This window comes from Vicia villosa, linkage group LG4, assembly GCF_029867415.1.
Source record: "Vicia villosa cultivar HV-30 ecotype Madison, WI linkage group LG4, Vvil1.0, whole genome shotgun sequence".
Lineage (NCBI taxonomy): Eukaryota > Viridiplantae > Streptophyta > Magnoliopsida > Fabales > Fabaceae > Vicia > Vicia villosa.
In genome coordinates this window covers 14,514,104-14,536,071 of record NC_081183.1, presented here as the reverse complement: position 1 = coordinate 14,536,071, position 21,968 = coordinate 14,514,104, and the positions used below count along the sequence as shown (strand labels likewise).

Below are 21,968 nucleotides of genomic sequence, written 5' to 3'. Positions count from 1 at the left end.
GCTATCAGGCCTCTTTGTTGAAGTCCATATGTCGAAACTGTACAGGTTAGGACGCAACCCCTGAGTTTCTTGATTCATGTAGCAATACACACGTTCGAATGATCGTGCTAGTATTTCGTCATAGACTGCCCCACATCTTGGGCAGAGAGCAACTTCAGTGTTTTCTTTGTGGCATCTGACCAAAAATCCTACCAAGCTTTCCTCCATCTTTGGGTACAGTTGTAGTAGGGGATTTGGCTCTCTTCCTGGGTGTTCCCACCTTTCGCGTCGAACCCTTTCGAAGTTGGCTTCGACGCTTCGATTCAGCATGATCGAACACCTTGGACACATCCATTGCTTACCACCATTTCTCTCGTGGCAATTCCAGAGATATTCTTTGAGGCTTTCGGTTCTTGGAGGAACTTCGATGCCCCCATTTTGCCTCGTCAGCCATGTCTCTAGTTCGCCAAATTCGGACACTGGTCGTCTGGCGCTGACCATGTTAACCGCTGCTGGAGGAACTTCAGAGATCTGGATTTTCTGGAGTTTCATCCTGAGGTCTTCAGTGGCCTCACTGTTTTCTTCCTTCGATGCTTCAGTTATTTCTGTCTTGGAAGATTCTTCAACACCAGTGTTGAAGACTATTTCACCTTTTAGGCTTTCAGTAGCCTGCTTTCCATTGAACATTGCTTTAATCTCCACAACTTCAACTTCAGAGGCCTCCACCATGTTGATATCTTCTACCTCGCAGAGGCTAGCGTCAGCAATGTTCAGGGGATTGGTATCGACCCTCATATGACTCTTGGTCTTGTCAGCAAATTTCAACCTTCCATCATTGAGAGCATTTTGAATCAGATCCCTGAAAAGAAAACATTGAGAAGTTTTATGGCCTAAAAACCCATGATATTTACAAAAACCTCTTTTCTTCCGTTGTTCCAACGGAGGAACTTTTGAATTTGGAGGTAGTATCATTTGGCCATCTTTTACCAATAAATCAAATATTTCATCACACTTGGTAATGTCGAATGTATAAGTTTTCTTAGGGAACTTATCATTCTTATCGTTTTCTACTGGGTTTTTTCCATTGGCAGGATTTAGCAATTTGCAGGCGTAAGGTGGCGCTTCTTTCAATTCAGCTAGGTCTATTTCGACTTCTTCAGGGCTATACGAGTCATTGAAAGACTCATCATCAGCGTCCTCTGCTTCGACGTACGCTACTCTCTCTTTCTTATAACTTTTATTCGCCCTAACTTTTTCTGCCTTCAGTCGTTCGACTTGTCGAACCCTGTCTGCTAATTGGGCCATGTCCCTAAGGTATTGGGTATCTAGTTTCTTTCTTATTGAATAATCTAGACCACCTGCAGCCATTTCAACAAGTTCATGCTCTGGGACTGTTGTAAAACACCTTGATTTCAACAAACGGAACCTATTTAAATAATCATCAATTGTTTCTGTGAATTTTCTTTTAACACTGGCCAATTCTTTCAAACTTATCTTAGTTTGACCCATGTAGAATTGCTCATGGAAAAGCCTTTCCAAGTATGCCCATGCATCTATCGAATTTGGTGGCAAAGTAGTAAACCAAATGAAGGCATTTTTTGTCAGCGAACTAGGGAAATATTTGATCCTTAAATCCTCGTTTCCCGCTAAGTCTCCTGCTTCTGTCAAATATCTAGCAATATGTTCCACCGTTGACTCATTAGTTTCGCCTGAAAACTTTGTAAATTTGGGTACCTTAGTGCCCCTAGGCAATTCTGTCTGCATGATATAATCTGATATAGGGGATGTATAGTTTGGACGTCTAAGTCCAGTACTAAGGCCATTATTGGCCATAACCCTTTCTATCATGGCAGTTAAGTTATTTTCTGTAGCCAGATTTTCTCTTCTGACTCTTTGAACAACCTCATCTGGGTGTTCGTTCCTACCCACAATCCTTAATCTGGGTCGCTCCTCCTCCGTCTCTTGTCGAACGGGGACGGTTCTTTGATTTGAAGCTTCTAAGTTAATTATTGGAGTTCCTTCGAACATCTCTGTTCTTCGTGAGGGGCCTACATCCCTAGTGGCTGTCCTAGATGACGGAACTATGTCTTGTACACGTTCTAGAATGGGCCTCTCTTCTTGATTCGAAGGCTGTTTGTCTTTCCTTTTAGGTGGTGTTATTCCCATGAATTCTGCCATTCGATTCATCTGAGATGATATCTTTTGGAAAGTCTCCATGTTTTCTCTATTTGTAGTAGTAATATTTGCCATTAGTGGGCTTAAAACTGAAGTCAATTCTCTGGCCAAAACCCCTACCATATCATGATTGCTTGCATCCATTTCTTGTCGAAATGCTGCTTGGTTATTTGTGGTAAAGTGAGGCACCTGGGTAGAAAAACCAGTGTTATGTGGACTTCGACCCACTGAACTAACATTCGGTGAAAATGTCGCATTGTTAGTTGGGGCATATATAGATCCTGCCCCTCGTACGCCTGTTCCATATGGGTATGGCATTCCATATGAACTATTTGGTCTCCATTCAAAAGCAGAATTCGTGCCTTGACCAGGCAAATTATTTGCAGCATTTGTCGAGGCAAACAATACGTCCTCTGCGCTTGTGGATGAGGGTGCGGTTGTCGACACTGAAACTGGAATAGTCCCTGAAAGTCCTGTATTATTTTCAGGCAACGCCTGGGAATTATCTACAGGTATCGATCCATTTGGACCCGTTGCATCTCGTGTTCCTTGAACAGAAGTCGAATTTTCCGCTCCTGATCCTGAACCTTGTGGGGGATCTCGATCACCCCCTGCACTGGCCGTAACGACCATTTTCCTGTTGTACCTTCGTTTGGGAATCGGTTGTGCACTGTTCTTTAATTTACCGTTCCTAAGGTTCATACAAGATCTTGATATTGTCTAGACAAAAATAAAGCAATTGATTAAAACAATCTGCTTGACACTGTCCCACTGGGCGTGCCAATTTGTTTACGGTGATTTCCGGTAAACAACCGCTAGTCTTCCAAACTATAATAAATATGATTTGGTTACTCGCAGGATCGACTAGATTGATCCTAGGACACATAGTCAAGAAGATTGTCATCAACGTTCATTCGAACCATATTCATTATTTGTCTTCTTCAATAAGCGTTGTTCGATTAAAGAATAAATAGTCTTGACAATCACTTTGTCATATATAAATGTGACTTCAATGAAAAGATAAGTAACATAATATAGAAAATTAAAAGGACTATTGAAACGTAAAGAATCTTAAACTGGAGAAATGTAAAAGACTTTTGAAAGTAAATAACATGAAAGTAATTCGAAAGTAAATGACATTAAAGTAAAGATACAGAAATGTAAATGGCAAGAAGTAAACGAAATGCAGTAATTCTGGAAGATATTTAAAAACAAAGGATAATACACATGTATTAAAATGGTGGTGTCATACGTACATTTTCTCAGCGAACTCTTTCTCTTAACGCTTGATACTTGAGTAAATATGTGAGTGATTTGTACAAAATGAACACACAGAATCCTAACATTAAGACTCCTATTTATACTAGTTTCGACCTTAACGGTCCTATACTAATCTGCTGCCACGTTTCATAAGAACTTCTAGCGATGCCATCTGTTACTTGGACAGTTACGAAACCGTCTTCGAATTTCAAATCTTCCCGCCTGAGTCTGTCTTCGACGCGTGGCAGTGTATTAAACAAACACTACGAAAAAACACGCTAAGTAGTAATACTTGAATATATTTACAAATTTGTCTAAGTCCCCGAAGACACATACTTTTCACCAGCTTTCAATATTCATTATCTTCATAGCGAACTTAGAAATCTTTACTCTCGAAGCATGACCATCAGTAGCCATTCTTTTAAGGGATGGCCATCAGTAACCATCTTTCCTTCGATTTTCTACTTCTTCGAAGGATAAATAATATAAAACGAAATCTTCAGCTAACACTTGTTTGCGGCCTTGACAGTTATTTCACAAGCTCTAGCGGTCATCTCAACAAAAGGTTCTCTATTCAATGGAACCTCACAATATTCCGAAAGGCGGGAAATAAGATGAGCATGCAAAAGGCTACCTCGAAGATTTCATTAATGAAGCATGTAATGCATAACCACATAAGCCCAATTAACTTTGATGCGGTTTTTAATTGCAAAGATGAGCTGCATATCAATATCACTAATTTGGGAATGGTTAGAGTGTTTTGGGAGCAAATATAGGCAATCAAGTAGTGTAGCATACAGTCACTAACGGAAAGTGTAGCGGAATAAAGATGAACACGGTCCGAGGACGCGTTCCGACATGCTAGTTCCTGCTCAGAGACACGACTAATGGTGAAATAGTAAGCATACTTTTCATAATTTTCAAACCCTTCTTCATCACATATAACATTATGTCGAATACGGACACCTTCGGTGGGTAAGCCTAGACAATTTCCAAATTCCTCTAAGCTTAAAACAATGTCAGTTTTCTTAACAATAGCAGATAAAGTGCAGTTCCTAGAGATTGAAAGTTTAGCATAAAAGTCCCTGGCTAGGTCAGGATACACAACAGCAGAAGTTTCAATAAAGTCCTTAATTCCTTGAAACCTTAGTAAAGGATGAAAATGGAAGCTATCGGAAGGGAAGGATTCAAGGTTACCGTATTTCACAGAGGTGAGAGCTCTATTTCGGAATGGAAATTGGATCCTCCTTTGCATCAAAGTGGGTTGAGGAGCTTCTTCATCTGAATTGATAGGAGGGTTTGAAGTACCTTCTCCCATTTTTGCCTTGCCTTTGGAGTCTCTTTTTGAAGGTGCCATTGATGGAGCTTGGAAGAGTTAGGGTTTTGGAAGGAGAGGAAGGTGTTTCACGTTTTGTGTTGAAGAGGTGTGAAAAAAATGATTCTAAATTGGCTTATTTGGTAAATGAGTACATAAAAGTGATTATATAGGAGTATAATATAAGTGGGTAATTTAAGAGTGATGTGGGTATTTGGTGAAATGTGAGTGTATATTAAAGATATGTTGAATATTTGACCAATGAAGAGGAGATGAATGTAAGACCAAGTAATAAAAGTATTTAAACTATAATTAAAAAGGCAATTAAGAAAACACATAAATTCTGCAAAACAAGAAAAACAAAAACGCAGTGATGTAACCGGTTACCTACTTCATGTAACCGGTTACATGATGTCAAACATGAATAAAAATAAAAAGAAAAGAAAATTTCAGTAATGTAACCGGTTACCTATTTCATGTAACCGGTTACATGATGCAAAAATGTATAAACAGAGACGAGAAGGAATACACGTTCAGTAATGTAACCGGATACTTACCTGATGTAACCGGTTACATGAGCAAAAAAGCTAAAAATTCTAATTTTGAAATTAGTTTAACACATGTAACACATATTTAAATCATGTAATATTTTCACATAATGAATTTTTTAAAAGTAGAGAGAATTGGTAGCATGCACCTTGAATGATGATCTTGATTTTAAAAAATTTCAAATGTCATTTTCGTCTAAAATGCCTAGATCCCTTCGAATCTTGAAGAACGATTCTTTTGCAAGTGGTTTCGTAAAGATGTCTGCTAATTGATTATGAGTATCAACAAACGTGACTTCAACATCTCCTTTAAGCACATGATCGCGAAGAAAATGATGTCGAATGTCTATGTGTTTGGTTCTTGAATGCATGACCAGATTCTTTGTAATATTGATAGCACTTGTATTGTCGAATCGAAGAGGAATGCATCCGAGATCAAGTCCGTAGTCACGAAGTTGTTGCTTAAGCCAAAGAATTTGTGCACAATAACTACCCGCTGCTATGTATTCTGCTTCGGCCGTTCTAAGAGCAACACATGCTTGCTTTTTACAAGCCCATGATACTAATGCATTTCCAAGAATGTGACAAGTGCCACTTGTGATTTTACGATCAGTTTTACAACCTGCATAATCCGCGTCAGAATAACCAATTAAATCGCAAACATTACCTTTAGGATACCATAAGCCGACGTTGGTCGTTCCTTTGAGATACTTCATGATCCTTTTAACTGCCATAAGATGTGATTCCTTTGGATTTGCTTGAAAGCGAGCACAAAGACACACACTGAACATTATATCAGGACGGCTTGCCGTCAAATACAATAAAGAACCAATCATACCTCGATACTTAGTAATATCAATTGGAGTACCAGATTCATATTGATCAACATATGTACCGGAGCCCATTGGAGTATTCATTGCTTTACAGTTATCCATATCAAACTTCTTCAATAATTCTTTACAATATTTGGATTGATTGATAAAGATTCCGTCTTTGAGTTGCTTAATTTGTAGTCCAAGAAAGTAGTTCATCTTTCCCATCATAGACATCTCGAATTCTCCTTGCATCATTAATGAGAATTCCTCACAGATTTCTTTGTTAGTTGATCCAAAAATGATATCATCAACATAGACTTGAACCAATAAAGTGTTACTCTTGATTTTCTTAATGAATAAAGTTTTATCAACCTTACCCTTTTCGAAACCCTTTTCACACAAAAAATTGCTAAGTCTATCATACCATGCTCTTGGTGCTTGCTTTAAGCCATAAAGAGCCTTTCTCAACTTAAAGACATGTGTAGGATTCTTGAAGTCTTCAAATCCCGGGGGTTGTTTGACATAGACTTCTTCATTGATGTAGCCATTCAAGAATGCGCTCTTGACGTCCATTTGATAAAGCTAAAAATTTAATGAACATGCATAAGCAAGTAAAAGACGAATAGCTTCTAACCTTGCAACCGGAGCAAATGTTTCTTCAAAGTCAATTCCTTCTTCTTGATTGTAACCTTGGGCCACCAATCTTGCTTTGTTTCGAACAATTATACCATTCTCATCAAGTTTGTTCTTAAACACCCATCGAGTACCTATGATGTGTTTATTACTTGGTCTAGGAACAAGTTCCCAAACTTGATTTCTCTCGAATTGATTTAATTCTTCTTGCATTGCATTTATCCATTGATCGTCTCCTAAGGCTTCATCAATTTTGGAAGGTTCAATTTGAGAAACAAAAGCCATGTGTAAGCAAGCATCATTGAGATTTAATCTTGTTGCAACTCCTTGGCTAATATCACCAATAACTTTATCAATAGGATGATCTCTATGAGTTCTCCATTCTTTTGGTAGATCATTGGTGTTTGATTCTTGTTGTACACTTTCTTGTTGAACACTTTCTTGTTGAACTTCCGGTGCCTTCACAATTGTATCATTTGAAAGCTCTTCCGGGGGTAAACCTAAAGGATCATCATCATCATCACAAACAACTATTTCCTCTTTGGAGGTGTTAGTCTCATCAAAAGATACATGCATGGATTCTTCAATAGTCAAAGTTCTTTTATTATAGATTCTATATGCTTTACTAGAGAGAGAGTAACCAAGAAATATACCTTCGTCGGATTTCTCATCACACTTAACAAGATTGTCTTTGTCATTGTTGAGAACAAAGCACTTGCATCCAAAAATGTGAAAGTGAGCAATCTTTGGCTTTCTTCCTTTGAAGAGTTCATATGGAGTCTTCTTTAATATAGGTCTAATGATTACTCAATTTCCAACATAACATGCCGTACTAACCGCATCCGCCCAAAAATATTTAGGAAGATTTGCATCACTAAGCATTGTTCTTGCAAGTTCCACAAGAAACCTATTTTTTCTTTCAACTACTCCATTTTGTTGTGGAGTTCTTGGTGCTGAAAAATTATGAGAGATACCATGTTCTTCACAAAATTCTTCAAAAGATGCATTTTGAAACTCTCCACCATGATCACTTCTTATGGATACAATCTTTAATGACTTTTCATTTTGGATTTGTTTTGCATACTTCTTAAAGGCTTTAAAAGCATCACTTTTCTGCACAAGAAACAAAGTCCAAGAATATCTAGAATAATCATTACCAATAACTAAAGCGTATACATTACCTCTGAAGCTTCTTGTCCTTGATGGACCAAATAGATCCATATGCAACAATTGAAGTGGTCTTGTTGTAGTCACCACATTCTTTGGTTTGAAAGATGATTTGGTTTGTTTTCCCTTTTGACATGCATCACATATTTTATCTTTGACAAACTTTATCTTAGGTAAGCCAATAACAAGATCATGTTTGGTTAACTTATTTAAATGATCCATATGAATATGGGCTGCTCTTTTATGCCATAACCATGAATCATTATTATTGTTTACCAAAAGACATTTTACTTTCAAAGATAAATCATTTAAAGAAATCATAAAAATGTTATTAATTCTTGTACCTTTGAGTTTTACCTCATTGGTGACTTCATCGACGATCAAGCATTCCTATTTGGTGAATTTGATCTTGAAGCCTTTGTCACAAAGTTGGCTAATGCTTAGAAGATTATGCTTTAGTCCTTCAACATAAAGAACATCTTCTATGGATGTGAAAGGTGGTGCACCAACTTTGCCTTTGCCAAAAATTCTTCCCTTATTGTTGTCTCCATAAGTGACAAAACCCTTGGCCTTTAACCTTAGATATGAAAATTGGTTTAGGTCTCCCGTCATATGCTTTGAACAACCACTATCTAGATACCATGGGTTTGAAGTGGTCTTCAAGCAAGCCTACAAAACAAATTAAGTTTTGTTAGGTACCCAAGTGGCTTTGGGTCCATCATAGTTAGTTCCTTTCTTCACCCATACATAATGTCCACTAGGAACACTAAAGTTCCTTACATAACAAGCATTGGGTGTGTGACCAATAATACCACAATAAAAACAAGTAGGTTCAAAGTTACTTCTATATCTAGAAGGATGAGATTTCTTCTTAACAACATTCTTCTTTTTAGGATAATGTTGCATTACTTTAGGCTTGATCACTTTCTCTTGAATTGGTTGGTTACTAGCCTTGACAAAGATAGTCTTGTTGGATCTTGGTTTATCAAATTTAGAGAAACCAAGTCCGCTCTTATCATTGGAGTATCTTTGTGTACTAAGAACATTTTCCAATCTAATTTGCCCTTTTTCATATCTTTCTAAAACACGTTTTAATTGGACAATTTGGAAGGAAAGTGATTCACAATTCTTGTATGCAACATTATCTTCTTGAACACTAATCATTTTTTCTTTGTCATCTTTATGTTCTACTTCAATTATCTTAACCTTCTCTTCTAAAGATGATATTATTTTCTTTTGAGATGAGATAGTTTTATAGAGAATTTTGCATTCTTTTAATAATTCATCTATTGCACCTTGTGCACCATTATCAAAAAGAGAATCATCATAACTAACCTCGCCTTCTTCATCGTCGGAGTGGTGTGATGCCATTAGTGCTAGGTTTACACTTTCGTCACTATCGGAGTCCAATGAGGAACTTACTTCATTATCTTCCCATGCTATGTAGGCCTTTTTTATTTTTGAACTCCTTTTTGCCTTTGAATCCATTCTTCTTTGAAAGCTTTGGACATTCCGGCTTTATGTGTCCTTGTTTCCCACATTCATAGCATGTAACTTCTTGTGATGAAGTGGATGCTTCTTTATCCTTATGCTTTGAGAATTTCTTTCTTTTGACATAGTTAGCATTATCAATATTATTTTTATTACCAAAAAATTTGCCTAACCTTTTTACAAGAAGCAAGAAGTTTTCATCTTCATCCGATGCATCTTTCATTTTGCTTTCTTTTGAATCTACCTTTAATGCAATGCCTTTGGATTTCTTCTCTAAGTTCTCATGCTTTTCCAATCTTCCAAGTTCCGTCTCATATTCTTGAAGTTTTCCAAATAGTGTTGCGGAAGTAAATTTTGATAAAATTTCTTTTCGGATATCGCCGTCACTTTTGGTTGCCACTCCCTTGTCAAAGATCTGAGCACTTTAAGATTAAGTTCTTCGATAGTAAGAGTCTTACCAAGTGCCTTCAAGTGATTTGTCAAATGTACGAATCGTTTTTGCAAATCGAGAATAGTTTCTCCGGGCTTCATTCTAAACAGTTCGTACTCTTGGCTTAAAGTATTCAATCTTGATCTTTTAACTTCAGTGGTACCTTCATGAGTTTCTACAAGAGTATCCTATATTTCCTTTGATGTTGTACATGCCGATACTCGGAAAAATTCATCCATACTAAGAGCACCTTGAAGAAGATTAACCGCCTTTTTGTCAGCAAGAACCCTTTTTCTATCATTATCATCCCATGACGCTTTAGGTTTCTCCGATCCAACACCATTGACGACCGTTATAGGGACATGAGGACCTTGTAGGACAGCCTCCCAAACTTCTTCTCCTTGTGCTTCTAGATAAACCTTCATTCGGATTTTCCAAAAGTCAAAATATTCACCACAAAACAATGGAGGCTTGTTGTTAGAACCACCATCTTTAAAAACCGGATTTTGATTTGCGGAAGCCATTATGGATCTTTAGGAACAAGTTACCTATAACTTGCTCTGATACCAAATGTAAGTATCAGATATGCCTAAGAGGGGGGGGGGGTGAATTAGGTCTTTAAAATTTTTATCAGTTTAATGAGAATATTTCTAATAATTTTTGGTTGAATGTATGAAGGTTTTTGAGAGGTTCTTTTTTTCTTGGTAATGGTGATAAAAGCAATAAAATGCGGAAAATTAAAGAACGCAAGGATATATACTGGTTCCCCTCACAATCCGAGAGTACTCCAGTCCCCTTTCAAACACGAAAGAGATTTCACTATAGTTAGAATTATTGTACAAGCCTATGCTTACTATCTAACCTATAGGGTGATCAAAGGTTCTTAACACCTTTAAGATCAAACAACACTAATGTGAATGAAGAACAATCCTCTTCAAACACAACACTTACTTCCAACAATCTTGGATAGTAAGGAGAAATAATTTTTGAATGATACAAGAGTTTATGATGATGAATAATATATCAATCTTGGATTGATCTTCCCTTTCAAATAAAACAATTCACAAGGATAAGTTAGTGCTCAATGAATATGTATGTTATGAGAATATTTTTCTGAAATGATATGTAGCAATGCAGAAAATTTCTCAATGAAATTTGAAGAGTATGGAACACTTTGTTTGAAAATCTTTGTGAGAAAAAGGTTGTGAATATTATGAAAGAGGTAAAAAGTAAAATCTGAAATGTATAGAATATATAGGTGACTTTACACCTTTTAGAATGGTTGCATATTGATGGAACAATGCAATGGTTAATGGCTTGAAAGACAAATTCGTTTGGATTCAAAACAGCCTGAAAAAGTGCCACTGGTTCAGATGTAACCGGTTACCTAAAGGATGTAACCGGTTACATGGTTACGTTATGCCCAGAAAATTCAAATTCACGACCATGTAACCGGTTACCTAAATGATGTAATCGGTTACATCATGTTAAAAAATATCAATAACAAATGTGAAACGCTACTGCCAGCAATGTAACCGGTTACATGTTTTTGGTAACCGGTTACATCATACTAAAGATGTTTAAAAACATTTTTTAAAAGGGCTAAGACTTTATGGTATGTATTTGTATGAAACTTTGATAATGCATTTGTATGAAAGTATATCTTTTGAGCACTAAACAATATCAATGTAAAAGAGTTTTAGTTTTGTACCAACATTTGAAGATCAATCAAACCAAGTCTTTAATCTTCATGAAAGTTGTAAGTCTTGATGTTCTATTCATTTGTCTTTGCTCATCCTTTTTGAAATATGCTGTCTTCATCAAAACTAAGTCTTCAAGTAATTTTGGAGAAGCTTGAAATAACATCCTTGGTTACAAACTAGGTGTCAAAGGTGACACTTATTTTATTTTCATAACCACAACCTCCTCCTTTCCCACGACACCACCTTTTTCGAACACATATTTCCTTACACTAACCATCAACCATAAATATCAACACCCAACAACACCACCTTCACCCTAATACAACTAACTTCTCTTTTGACTACCTTTAACCTAATACAACCACATCCAACCCACTTACACTCATAACCAAATCAATACTCAAATACAATCTACAACCAACCCACTCATACTCATATCTAACCCCCTCACAACCACCTACACCATCCCCTCCATACAACCTATTCATAAGTTCACCAACCTCACCGAAACTCCTAACCACCTCCAAGACTACCATTACGACATTACACAAGGTACTCACAATAATTCTCCTCCCAACATTTTAGGTAACATCATTTGCCATCTACATAATGTCCTTTCTTACAATAACTTATCTTTCATGCACAAATTCTTTAATCTTAAGCTTTCAACCATTGTTGAATCAATATCTTATTCCAATGTCATTAACGATCCAAACTGAAAGCAAACAATTGATAGAGAGTTTCAATCCCTAATTAATAATAACACTTGGAATTTAACCCCTCTCCTACCTAACAAAAAACCCATTAGCTACAAGTGAATTTTTAAAATCAAATTCCTAGCCAATAGAACTATTGAAAGGTATAAAGTTCTCCTTGCCAAAGATTTCAATCAATCTGACGACATTGATTATTTAGAAACTTTCAGCCTCGTAGTTAAAATTACTACTATTCAGACAATCTTATACTTAGCTGCCACACACAATTGGTATTTACATCAATTAGATGTAAATTCTTTCACAACAAGTGTCAATTGTTAGCTGACTTATATATTAAAAAAATTCTTGCGATGTAAATCTTCGTGGTTTGATTTGATTTTAGATGATTCGTTAAAAAGTTTGATATAATTTCTTGTGATATAATTTAAATCGATTTTTAAATATTCAAATTACATAGTATATTTTTTTATTAAGATTATAAAAATGTTAATAAATATTATATTTGAAAAATGAAATAATAAATATAAATAGATTAAACTAAATTACTAATAAATAATATTAAAAATTAAATATCACCAAATAATAAATTAACACATCATAACATATTAATAAAAATATAAATAAATATAAAAATACATACAAACAATTCAACTTGATTTGAAACTGTTTAAAAAACCAATCTAAAATTCAATATCCGTTTTTATCTAATAATATCCAAATTTATTCAATAATATTTTTAGTTTTTTTTTTTTTGGATTTGTGATTTTTTCAGGACCCACAAAACACGGAACCACGTGTCCAATCGAAAAAATCTCAACCCGTGTTTTCCCGACAAATAAATCACAGTTTGAATCCCAAATCTTCATCATCATCGTTTACTTCAATTCTTCGATCCGAAATCTCAGAGCGTTGGAAAAAATGTCGTATTATTCAAAGGGTGGAAACAGAGACGAAAGCGTCGATGATTTCGACGAATACGACCCAACACCATACGGCGGAGGTTACGACATTCACCTTACCTACGGTCGTCCAATTCCACCGTCTGAAGAAACGTGTTACCCATCAGGTTCATCCAATGATGATTTTGATTATGATCGTCCTCAGTTTTCGTCTCAATCTGAACCTTCTGCTTATGGCGATGAAGCTCTTGCTACTGAGTATAGTAGTTATTCTCGTCCTAAACCTAGACCTGCTCCTGCTGGTTTCAACCCTGGATCTGGTGGTGGTGGTTATGGTGGATCGGAGTCTGGTGGTGGTTATGGTGGGAGGAAGCAAGGATCTGGGTATGGTGGTGGGGGTGAGGATTCTGAATTTGGATCTGGGTATGGTGGTGGGGCCCAGGAATCTGAATATGGGTCTGGATATGGTGGAAGGAAGCAAGAATCTGGGTATGGTAGGAATGAAGGGGAATCTGAATATGGATCTGGGTATGGTGGGAGGAAGAAGAGTGGTTATGGGGAGGAAGAAGGGTATGAAGCGAAACCTAGCTATGGGAGGAGTGAGTATGAGAAGAAACCTAGCTATGGAAGGAGTGATGATGAGGAGGAGGAGAAACCTAGCTATGGAAGGAGGACTGAGTATGAGGTGAAACCTAGCTATGGAAGGAGTGATGATGAGGAGGAGGAGAAACCTAGCTATGGTTACGAGCGTCGTCCTGAGAGGCGTCGCGATGATGATGACGATGATGAGAAACCGAGCTATAGGCGTCGTGATGATGACGATGATCATGAGAAACCGAGCTATGGTCGTAAGAAATATGTGAGTACTCTTGCTTATGGACTTATTATGGTTATGAATTTTGATTATCTTAGTTTAATCTTGTGATTAAGAGGTTATGTTCTTGACCTGTCATATTTTTTATGCATGTCTTTGTGTGTATACAAGTAAAAAATTTATCTTCGAAGGGATCTTACGAATTGTGTTATGAATTATGATCCCCATTACGCAGTGTAGTCAAAATCGAGTGTTGGATTGTAAGATATTACGAGCCAATGATGCCTAAGAGTGCTACGATCAGAGAAAAGCTCATTTTCATGTTTTTGCGTATATATGTGTAAAAATATATGTGAGATTACCTTTTTTTCCATTCGGTAGGATATTACGTGCCATGCTAATCATCTGAGTTTTACGATCTTTCACAAGCCGACCAATCATACTTAAGATCTCGTGCTTGACTACATTGGCGTTACGATCTTTCACCCCCTCCCAATCCTAGCAGAATCTAGTGTTTGGCTACATTGCTTTGAATTAGTAATTGGTATAGTTTGAATTCTGGAGAAAATTTGTATTTTTGCTCTTGCCTAATAGTGTACCTCACTCTGATTTAAGTTATGTGTAGATTATTCACTTGTGTAAATGTTTGGCAGAGACTACAAAAGTAGTTTATAATACAAGAATGCTAAGTTTACACCAAATTTTGACATTACACTGTATTTTATACGGTTTTTTAGTTTTTCAATATTTTGTTGCCACCTAGAAATATGTGCTTGTGTATAATTGCATTCAACTCTCACATAATATCATACGGTGTAGTACTCTGGTGTAAATTTTGGTGTAACTATAACATACCTCTTTATAATATGTCTAGAAGTTATTTGGGTTGGTACTCAAGGAATGATGTTTTTGTACCATGGCAGGGAGGAGGAGATGATAACTCCGATGACGATGATGGGAGGAAGAAGCATTACCACAAGAGTCGCAAGAGCTATGATGACAGCGAGTAATCAAAAAGGCCGAAGTTGTTGCGTGGAAGTCATCCCATAGTTACCTATTAAATAAAGGGTTGACACACATCATACTTTCTTCTTTACTATGTATGAAGTATTGAGCTTTCAGAACTTTTGTTCTAAACTAAATGCTTTGTTGTTTGGCTTTTGAGTTATTATAATATCCCTAATGTTTGAGTTGTTGTGTTACACTATAAGTTTGGTAAAGTTTGAATTTGATTACAACACCTTGTATGATTTTGCCTCTCAATGCATTCTATGGATACACTATGCTATTTAGTTCGATAAATGAAGACATTACATCGAAGTGCATGGTCATTTTAATCAACCATAAAATAAGATGCAGTTAGATGCATGAGTGTGGGTTAAACCAATTTAGTTGGGGTAGCTATGTATGGATATTGATCTTTGAAATAAGTTGATTTGTAAATTAACGTGTGGTTAAAATAAAAGTAAAAAATTTCTCTTAATTTTACGGGTTATGATTAAGTGATGTTAAAATAAAAGTTAAGGGTTATGATTAAGTAATTTTAAAGTAAAAAGTTCTACAAATTTAATAAATTTAATGATTAAATGTTATGATTAAGTGATATGTTGTAAAATGTTATCAATTAAATTTATTTATTTTATTAATTTATTATATATTTTTGAAACCTTTGGTAAGTAATTTTAAATGTGTATAATTGATTTTGATAAGTTTGATTTTTTTAAAATAGAATTATTCTGTTTTTAGAATTTATTTAATTTTAATTTTAATTTTTTTTTTTTAGTTTAAACGTAATTTTAATATTAAAATTTATTGATAAATTCACTTTTATATGAAAATATTCAAACTTAGATAAATGTACCCTTGAGTACTTTTATGTTGAATCAATTCACTCGAAATTATTTTTTTTATAACGAACCAAACATAAACTAACTAATTTTTAACCAGGATCAATTTAATAAGTTTAATTCATTCAAAATCAATTTCTATCACCAATCTTATAAGTTTAATTCATTCAAAATCAATTTTTATCACCACAAAACCAAACACATAGTCGGTCTAACTAAATATTTTAGACAAGTGGTGATAATGAAGTGCGCGGTCTAACTAAATATTTTAGACAAGTGGTGATAATGAAGTGCGCGCATATACAATGCCTTTGCATAAGATAGAAGCATTAAAAAGTACGTAATTGGCATGATTTGAGTGGTAAGCATTATTAGAGTCCTTATCAACGTGATCACGAGTTGAATCTTTTTCTAATGTGTTTCATGTCTTTAAATCATTGTTCTGTTAAACTAGTTCAGTTGATAATTGTACAGATATATACGTTAGATATTTTTTATTGATATGGTTGTGTGCATGTGATACTTTGAGAGAAGACCAGCTATAGATAATGTTGATTTTATCATTTGTATTTGAAAGGTCTCATGGAATTTCGTACCAAAGAATAAACCAGTGCTCAGATTGAGTGTAAAAGAATAACTATTAAAAGAACTTTGAAAATGTAACAGGTGTTTCTAATATCTACCAATAAATTGTAAAAGATAAAGATGGACTAATAAGATATTTGAATGCACAAGAACAGACATGCAAAATGAATTAATAAAATAAAGAAACAAATCGAACAAAATTTGTGTGAAGGAACTTAGAGGAGCTTCTTCCTCTCAAAGAATGTCTTCAAATGCCATAGCTGCATACCGGCGACAGAAATGCAAACCACAATTGAAAGGAAACCGAAGGTAAACATCTTGGAGTTGGTTGCTTTATTAAGATCTTGCATTTCTTCTTCCCTGTGTCGGTCATCAAAGTTCAGTGAAAAACGATTAGAATGAAAAATCAGAGCCAAATTTCCAAATTTTAAATATAAAACAGAAGCATGCTATCTTTGATATAAAACCATTTTCTTTCTATTTAGCTTATCACTGTCCACTCATAACATAATAGAGGAATGGTGTGGTAATATCAAGAGAGTAGTTAGCAGAAGTTATGACATTTACACCTTTCGCGAAGATAAAACATCTCATCGTGTATGGATGTAACGGCATCATACAGCTTCTTCAACTCAAATTCCATTACCTAGAAAGTGAGAAGATATAACATATTAACAAACTTAGAAGAACAAAATACTTGAATATATATATATTCATGATAAACTTTGTAGGTACAAAACAAGGAATTATATCGAAAGAAACAAACAATGATACTGCAAAACATTCTCGGGTGTGGGATTTGATATTTTAAGCAAGAAAAATACACAGCCAAAAGTAAGGAATGGGATAGCTAAGATAAAAGCTCCATTCAAAACCGAGATATAATGCAATCCAGGTTACTGGCACATTCTTTCTCATACAGGCTATGCCATTCCTTGTTTTCTCTATGAACACAGCCTGAAGTGAACCATATTTTCAGGAAGCTCCGGTTGCAGAGCTTTTCATGCAAATGTTTGCGCATTACATCACAGAAGAAATGGTCTAAGCACATCAGAGACAGAGCTAAAATGCAATAATGATGACAATTGACAAATTACCAATAGTACATATCCGAATGCAAAGTCAAGAAACAAAAAGAACAACGATATACTTACTTCAACCTGCCCTTTCTTGGCAACCTTAGACCAGTCTTTGGCCGCAACCCCGGATCTCCATTCAAACTCAACGGTCACAATTGACGGGGCCATCCTACTATCCGGTATCCAAAAGCATGCCGTGTAGTCACCGGTTTCAGTTGCAGTAAACGCAAAAGTACCCGAATCCACATGATCCCCATAGTGATTACTGATCCCATTAGGAGAACTCACCTTTCATTGGCAAACAACACACAAATAACAAAGTCAATCATCAACACCCATATATCACCTACACTTCAGATTGCAGACATGTCTCAGTGTCCGACACACATTAGTGTCTAACATCAACACAATGATATCAACACTTCATATTGTAGACATGCCGGAGTGTCCGACACATGTTAGTATCTGACATTAACACGTTGACATAACACTAAATGAGTGTTCGACACATGTTAGTGTCTGAAATCAACACTTCAGATTGTAGACATGAGTGTCCGACACATGTTAGTGTCTGACATCAACGCGTTGACATCAACACTTCAGATTGTAGACATGTCTGAGTGTCCGACACATGTTAGTGTCTAACATCAAAATTTCGGATTGTAGACATGTCTGAGTGTCCGACACATGTTATCTGACATCAACACGACACTGCTACTTGTGATTGCATACAACTACTTATATTTTCTTGAATTATTAAACTCGTCGTGTGACTCGTGTCGAATTAGCTTGTGAAACACTCCAAATTAAGAAACTTTGTTATTATAAATCAAAAACATTTCATTTGAGAATCAACTCCCCTCTTCCCCAATGGATAAATATTCAAATAACAAATGATCTCAAATTCAATACACATTCGAAATTAAATCAAAGACTTTTTGTTACCTTGAGCGTGATCCTGTGGTTATCAGAAATCGGTTGGCCTTCATAAGGATTAACGACACTGTACTTTCCTACCGTCATAGCATTGTTCTTGATATTTTCTGAAATGCACTTAGTGTGACCCGATTTAAGCTCAAACCTCATCGAATTCACAACACTGCACGTCAATGCGAGCGTGAGAATTGCGAGATGAAGAATCGAATTCGACATTGCAGCGATTTGGGATCCGAGAGAGATTAGGGTTTGGATTGAATCGGGAGAGGAGGGATCAAAACGACGATGGGAACGATGAAACGCAAAATGTAACAACCGCAATTTTGGTTCTGTTACGGTGGTTACAGTTGCAGAGATTTTTAAAAACTGATGTGATTGATTAATTAACCGTTCAAAAAACTGTAAAGAAGAAGAATTGTTTTTTAGGAAAAAAAATAATTATATTTAACAACTAGTAAAAGATTAAGTACTAAAAATAGAATATATTTGCATACACATATTATAGTTTTAATGATTCGTTTTTCTTTAGACACTTTCAAGTTTTAACATAGTTATTAGGGATGAGTTAATAGTTATCGTTATTATTGTTATCGTTATTTAATTTGACCGTTGTTTTTTTTCTTTGTATATAACAATTGTCATTTGATTTGAGTGATTTTTTTGGTACAAAAGAGGGTCGGAGCCCAAGAAAAAAGAAAACTACAAAAAAATATATACTTTGTCAGTGGTAGTATCACTTTTATCATTCTCGAATAAATTGGAAATGATCATCAGAACCAAATAAAAAAATAACCAAATCCGAATCTAGTGTGCACCCAAAGTTTGCTAAAGCATCGTATATGTATGTGACTCAGAGTCATGCTTATATGGGAAAGGTTGTTGTAGTCGTCTTCGGGTTATCAAGCGTGAAACAAAGAGTGGTTGTTGGATGGAAATCAACAGTTCTGATTGGAGGAAAGGTATGCTCATATATGTCACAATCAAATGCAGAGCCACATGTAACTCAATGTATTAATGGCCTAGAATGGATTAGGTATATAGACTGAGTTGGTCTTTGCGGGTCGTTGGCCAATCCAAAGTAGTTTCCCTCCAAGTTCTTGTTGTTAGTCATGAATGGCCCAAATAATCACATCCAACCTCCTTCGACGACTTAAGAACTTTCTACCCTTCCACTGAACGACAAACTTTAGATACTGATGGAAACAAACAAAGACTCACTCTAAGAAATAGATGACATAACACTTCATGCCCTACTTTAGGGAACCAGACAAAAAACAATGAAACTAACATTTTGTTGAGAAATTTGATTGCGGTGGTCAAAAACACTCTGCAACCTTGGAGTTTCATAACAAACAATTTCGAAAAAGTTGAGATTCCAACTGCAATTATTTCCTATCTCCTATACTTCATAACAATGTAGTCAGAAACCAAAGTGACGATCCTCCAAGCAACTGAGGCGGGGGCATATCTAGACATTATATATTGAAATGGCTAAACATGAAAGAAAGTATGAACTAAATTATATTCAAAGTAAGAAATAATATTGTTTAATGACGTACATTTACAATAAAAATCGTCTACTATCCATTTCTTGAAAATGAGCTAAAATATCATCATTGTTAGTTGTTCCAAGAACATCTCTTACTATGAAGGTTACAAGACGATCATTTAATCATTGACCACTCATTTTGTTACATAAATGACTTTTCACAAACTTCAGAGCTGAAAAAACACGTTCCATGCTTTGCAGTTAAAGCCAACTTCAAAAAAATTATAAACCATATCAAATGTCTTGCACTTGTTTGTTTCCACAAGTTTTGCACAAAGATCCGAAAGTCTTTTTAAATTTACAAATTTTGGGTCACATCAAACATTTATAACATAATTTCGAAGTTGATGTCACACCATCACTTCCGGCACATCTACAAACCTAACATTGAGCTCATGCAACTGCAAATCTAAAAAACTAAACAAACAATCATGCTTATAATGATGCAAATTAGAAACACTAGAAATTATAACATGTCGTCTAGGTTTCTTCCCTTGCACATATGGTGCATCCATATCAGGCACATCAATATCATGCTTATTGCAAATTTTCATAACCTTAGATATAAGTTCTTCCCATCCATCATTCCTTATTTCTTGTAATTCTTGTTTGATAGCATTGACAAGTAACAAAGCATTCAAAAGATCTTGATCACGTTTTTGTAGCATTGCACTTAAATTATTTATAAATCCTAAAATCTGAACCATCATATATAACATGAAGATAAAATCAAAGGAATGAAGCACATCTAGCAAAAGCATAGTTTCATTATATTTTTCAAATGACGTATCCTTCCTGATTTCTTCAAGTACCCCAATAATGACACCATACAAAGTCATCAAACTAGTGAGAGTTATAGAGTGGGAACCCCAACGAGTGTCACCCGCTCTAGCAATATATAATTCTCGATTTAATCCACTACCAGTCTCTATTTGGCCCCCTTCAATCAATTTAGAAAACCGAGTCACTTGTTTATCCGGAAGCAATTATTGTCTCTTGTTAGAATATCATATGAAATTAACAAGGATATTGATTTACCGGAAAAACCACTAACATCTTTGTGAATCTTAGCACATGCAACAATTGCCAATTGAAGTTGATGGGCGAAACAATGTACATAATAAGCAGATGAATTTTCATTTTGGATTAAAGTTCCCAAACCACCAAACTTACCTTGCATATTGCTAGCTCCATCATACCATTTCGCCATAATGCTAGATAAGCTCAAACCATTAATAGACAACAACTTCTAAAGTGTCTTTTTAAGTGACTTAACACTAGCTTCTTTAACACTTACGATGCTGAGAAATCTTTCTTTTACCAAACCTTCACTATTAACATAGCGAACAACAACAACCTTTTGTTCTTTACCAATAACATCACCGGATTCATCGATCAAAACACAGAACACATCATTTGCAATATCAAATACATTTTGTTGAGTTATTTCTTATGCGCAAGCAGCAACAAGATCCTTTTGAATCTTAGGAGCGGCCATAAAGTTATTTCCCAGAGCAAAATCTATTACACTAATTATCTTTGGGTTAATTTCCTTTAGAGTGTCCACCAACTCAAGAAATGGTCCCTTAAATATGAATATGTACTAAAAAATAATTAACGTTAATAAAAATGTGACATTGATTCTTCTTTTCATTCTTCATTTGTGTAAGTATCACCCTTGCTTTTGATGAGGGTTATGATAATGTGAAATATTTCTCTAATTTTAGTTCAAAATATGATAATCTACCTTATTCGTATGAATTAATTGATTTTGGAATATTGAGAGCAGAAATTTTATTTTACTCATGTACCGAAATTTTATAGTTATTGATATATTAAGGTTTATGTTTTTGGGATTTTTTTGTCTTTGTTTGTTGATGGTAACTTATGAGATTGAATAAATTGGTAAATAATAAGATTTTATTGTTTGAATTTGTAAATAATGGATGGAGTTGAATGAAATATGATGTAATCCAGTCCATTCAATTCTCTATTTTTTGTTCCATTCAATTTAGGGTGTATGCAAT

The 21,968-nt window shown here is 35.3% G+C and overlaps 3 protein-coding genes across 3 annotated transcripts; 1 reads left to right on the top strand and 2 right to left on the bottom strand.

Annotated features, from left to right (window-relative positions):
- The first annotated feature begins 13,062 nt into the window (after positions 1 to 13,062).
- On the top strand, positions 13,063 to 15,185 carry LOC131594554 (uncharacterized protein At5g39570). The gene is made up of 2 exons (XM_058866724.1): positions 13,063 to 13,990; positions 14,869 to 15,185. Exons 1-2 carry the CDS (start codon positions 13,151 to 13,153, stop codon positions 14,953 to 14,955), a joined length of 927 nt encoding a protein of 308 aa, XP_058722707.1. The 5' UTR covers positions 13,063 to 13,150; the 3' UTR covers positions 14,956 to 15,185.
- A 1,226-nt stretch (positions 15,186 to 16,411) lies between these two features.
- On the bottom strand, positions 16,412 to 18,807 carry LOC131598857 (transmembrane emp24 domain-containing protein p24delta7-like). The gene is made up of 4 exons (XM_058871428.1): positions 18,402 to 18,807; positions 17,532 to 17,744; positions 16,947 to 17,023; positions 16,412 to 16,737 (listed from the first exon to the last, which is right to left on the bottom strand). The coding sequence occupies exons 1-4, from the start codon at positions 18,606 to 18,608 to the stop codon at positions 16,593 to 16,595; spliced, it is 642 nt and encodes a 213-aa protein (XP_058727411.1). The 5' UTR covers positions 18,609 to 18,807; the 3' UTR covers positions 16,412 to 16,592.
- A 1,484-nt stretch (positions 18,808 to 20,291) lies between these two features.
- LOC131596802 (uncharacterized) lies at positions 20,292 to 21,151 on the bottom strand. Its single transcript, XM_058869541.1, has 3 exons — positions 20,980 to 21,151; positions 20,754 to 20,881; positions 20,292 to 20,639 (listed from the first exon to the last, which is right to left on the bottom strand). The coding sequence occupies exons 1-3, from the start codon at positions 21,149 to 21,151 to the stop codon at positions 20,292 to 20,294; spliced, it is 648 nt and encodes a 215-aa protein (XP_058725524.1).
- Positions 21,152 to 21,968: the final 817 nt, after the last annotated feature.

Bases quoted from the DNA above. Each gene is read 5' to 3' on its own strand.
- LOC131598857 (XM_058871428.1), bottom strand. From the start codon at position 18,608: ATGTCGAATTCGATTCTTCATCTCGCAATTCTCACGCTCGCATTGACG. The intron at 17,745-18,401 runs GTAACAAAAAGT...TGCCAATGAAAG, and splicing joins ACCACAGGATCACGCTCAAG to GTGAGTTCTCCTAATGGGAT. The intron at 16,738-16,946 runs GTGTAAATGTCA...TGACCGACACAG, and splicing joins ATGTTTTATCTTCGCGAAAG to GGAAGAAGAAATGCAAGATC.
- LOC131596802 (XM_058869541.1), bottom strand. From the start codon at position 21,151: ATGGCGAAATGGTATGATGGAGCTAGCAATATGCAAGGTAAGTTTGGT. The intron at 20,882-20,979 runs GTAAATCAATAT...AATTGATTGAAG, and splicing joins AGATGTTAGTGGTTTTTCCG to GGGGCCAAATAGAGACTGGT. The intron at 20,640-20,753 runs GTACTTGAAGAA...ATGATGGTTCAG, and splicing joins TGTATGGTGTCATTATTGGG to ATTTTAGGATTTATAAATAA.
- LOC131594554 (XM_058866724.1), top strand. From the start codon at position 13,151: ATGTCGTATTATTCAAAGGGTGGAAACAGAGACGAAAGCGTCGATGAT. The intron at 13,991-14,868 runs GTGAGTACTCTT...GTACCATGGCAG, and splicing joins GCTATGGTCGTAAGAAATAT to GGAGGAGGAGATGATAACTC.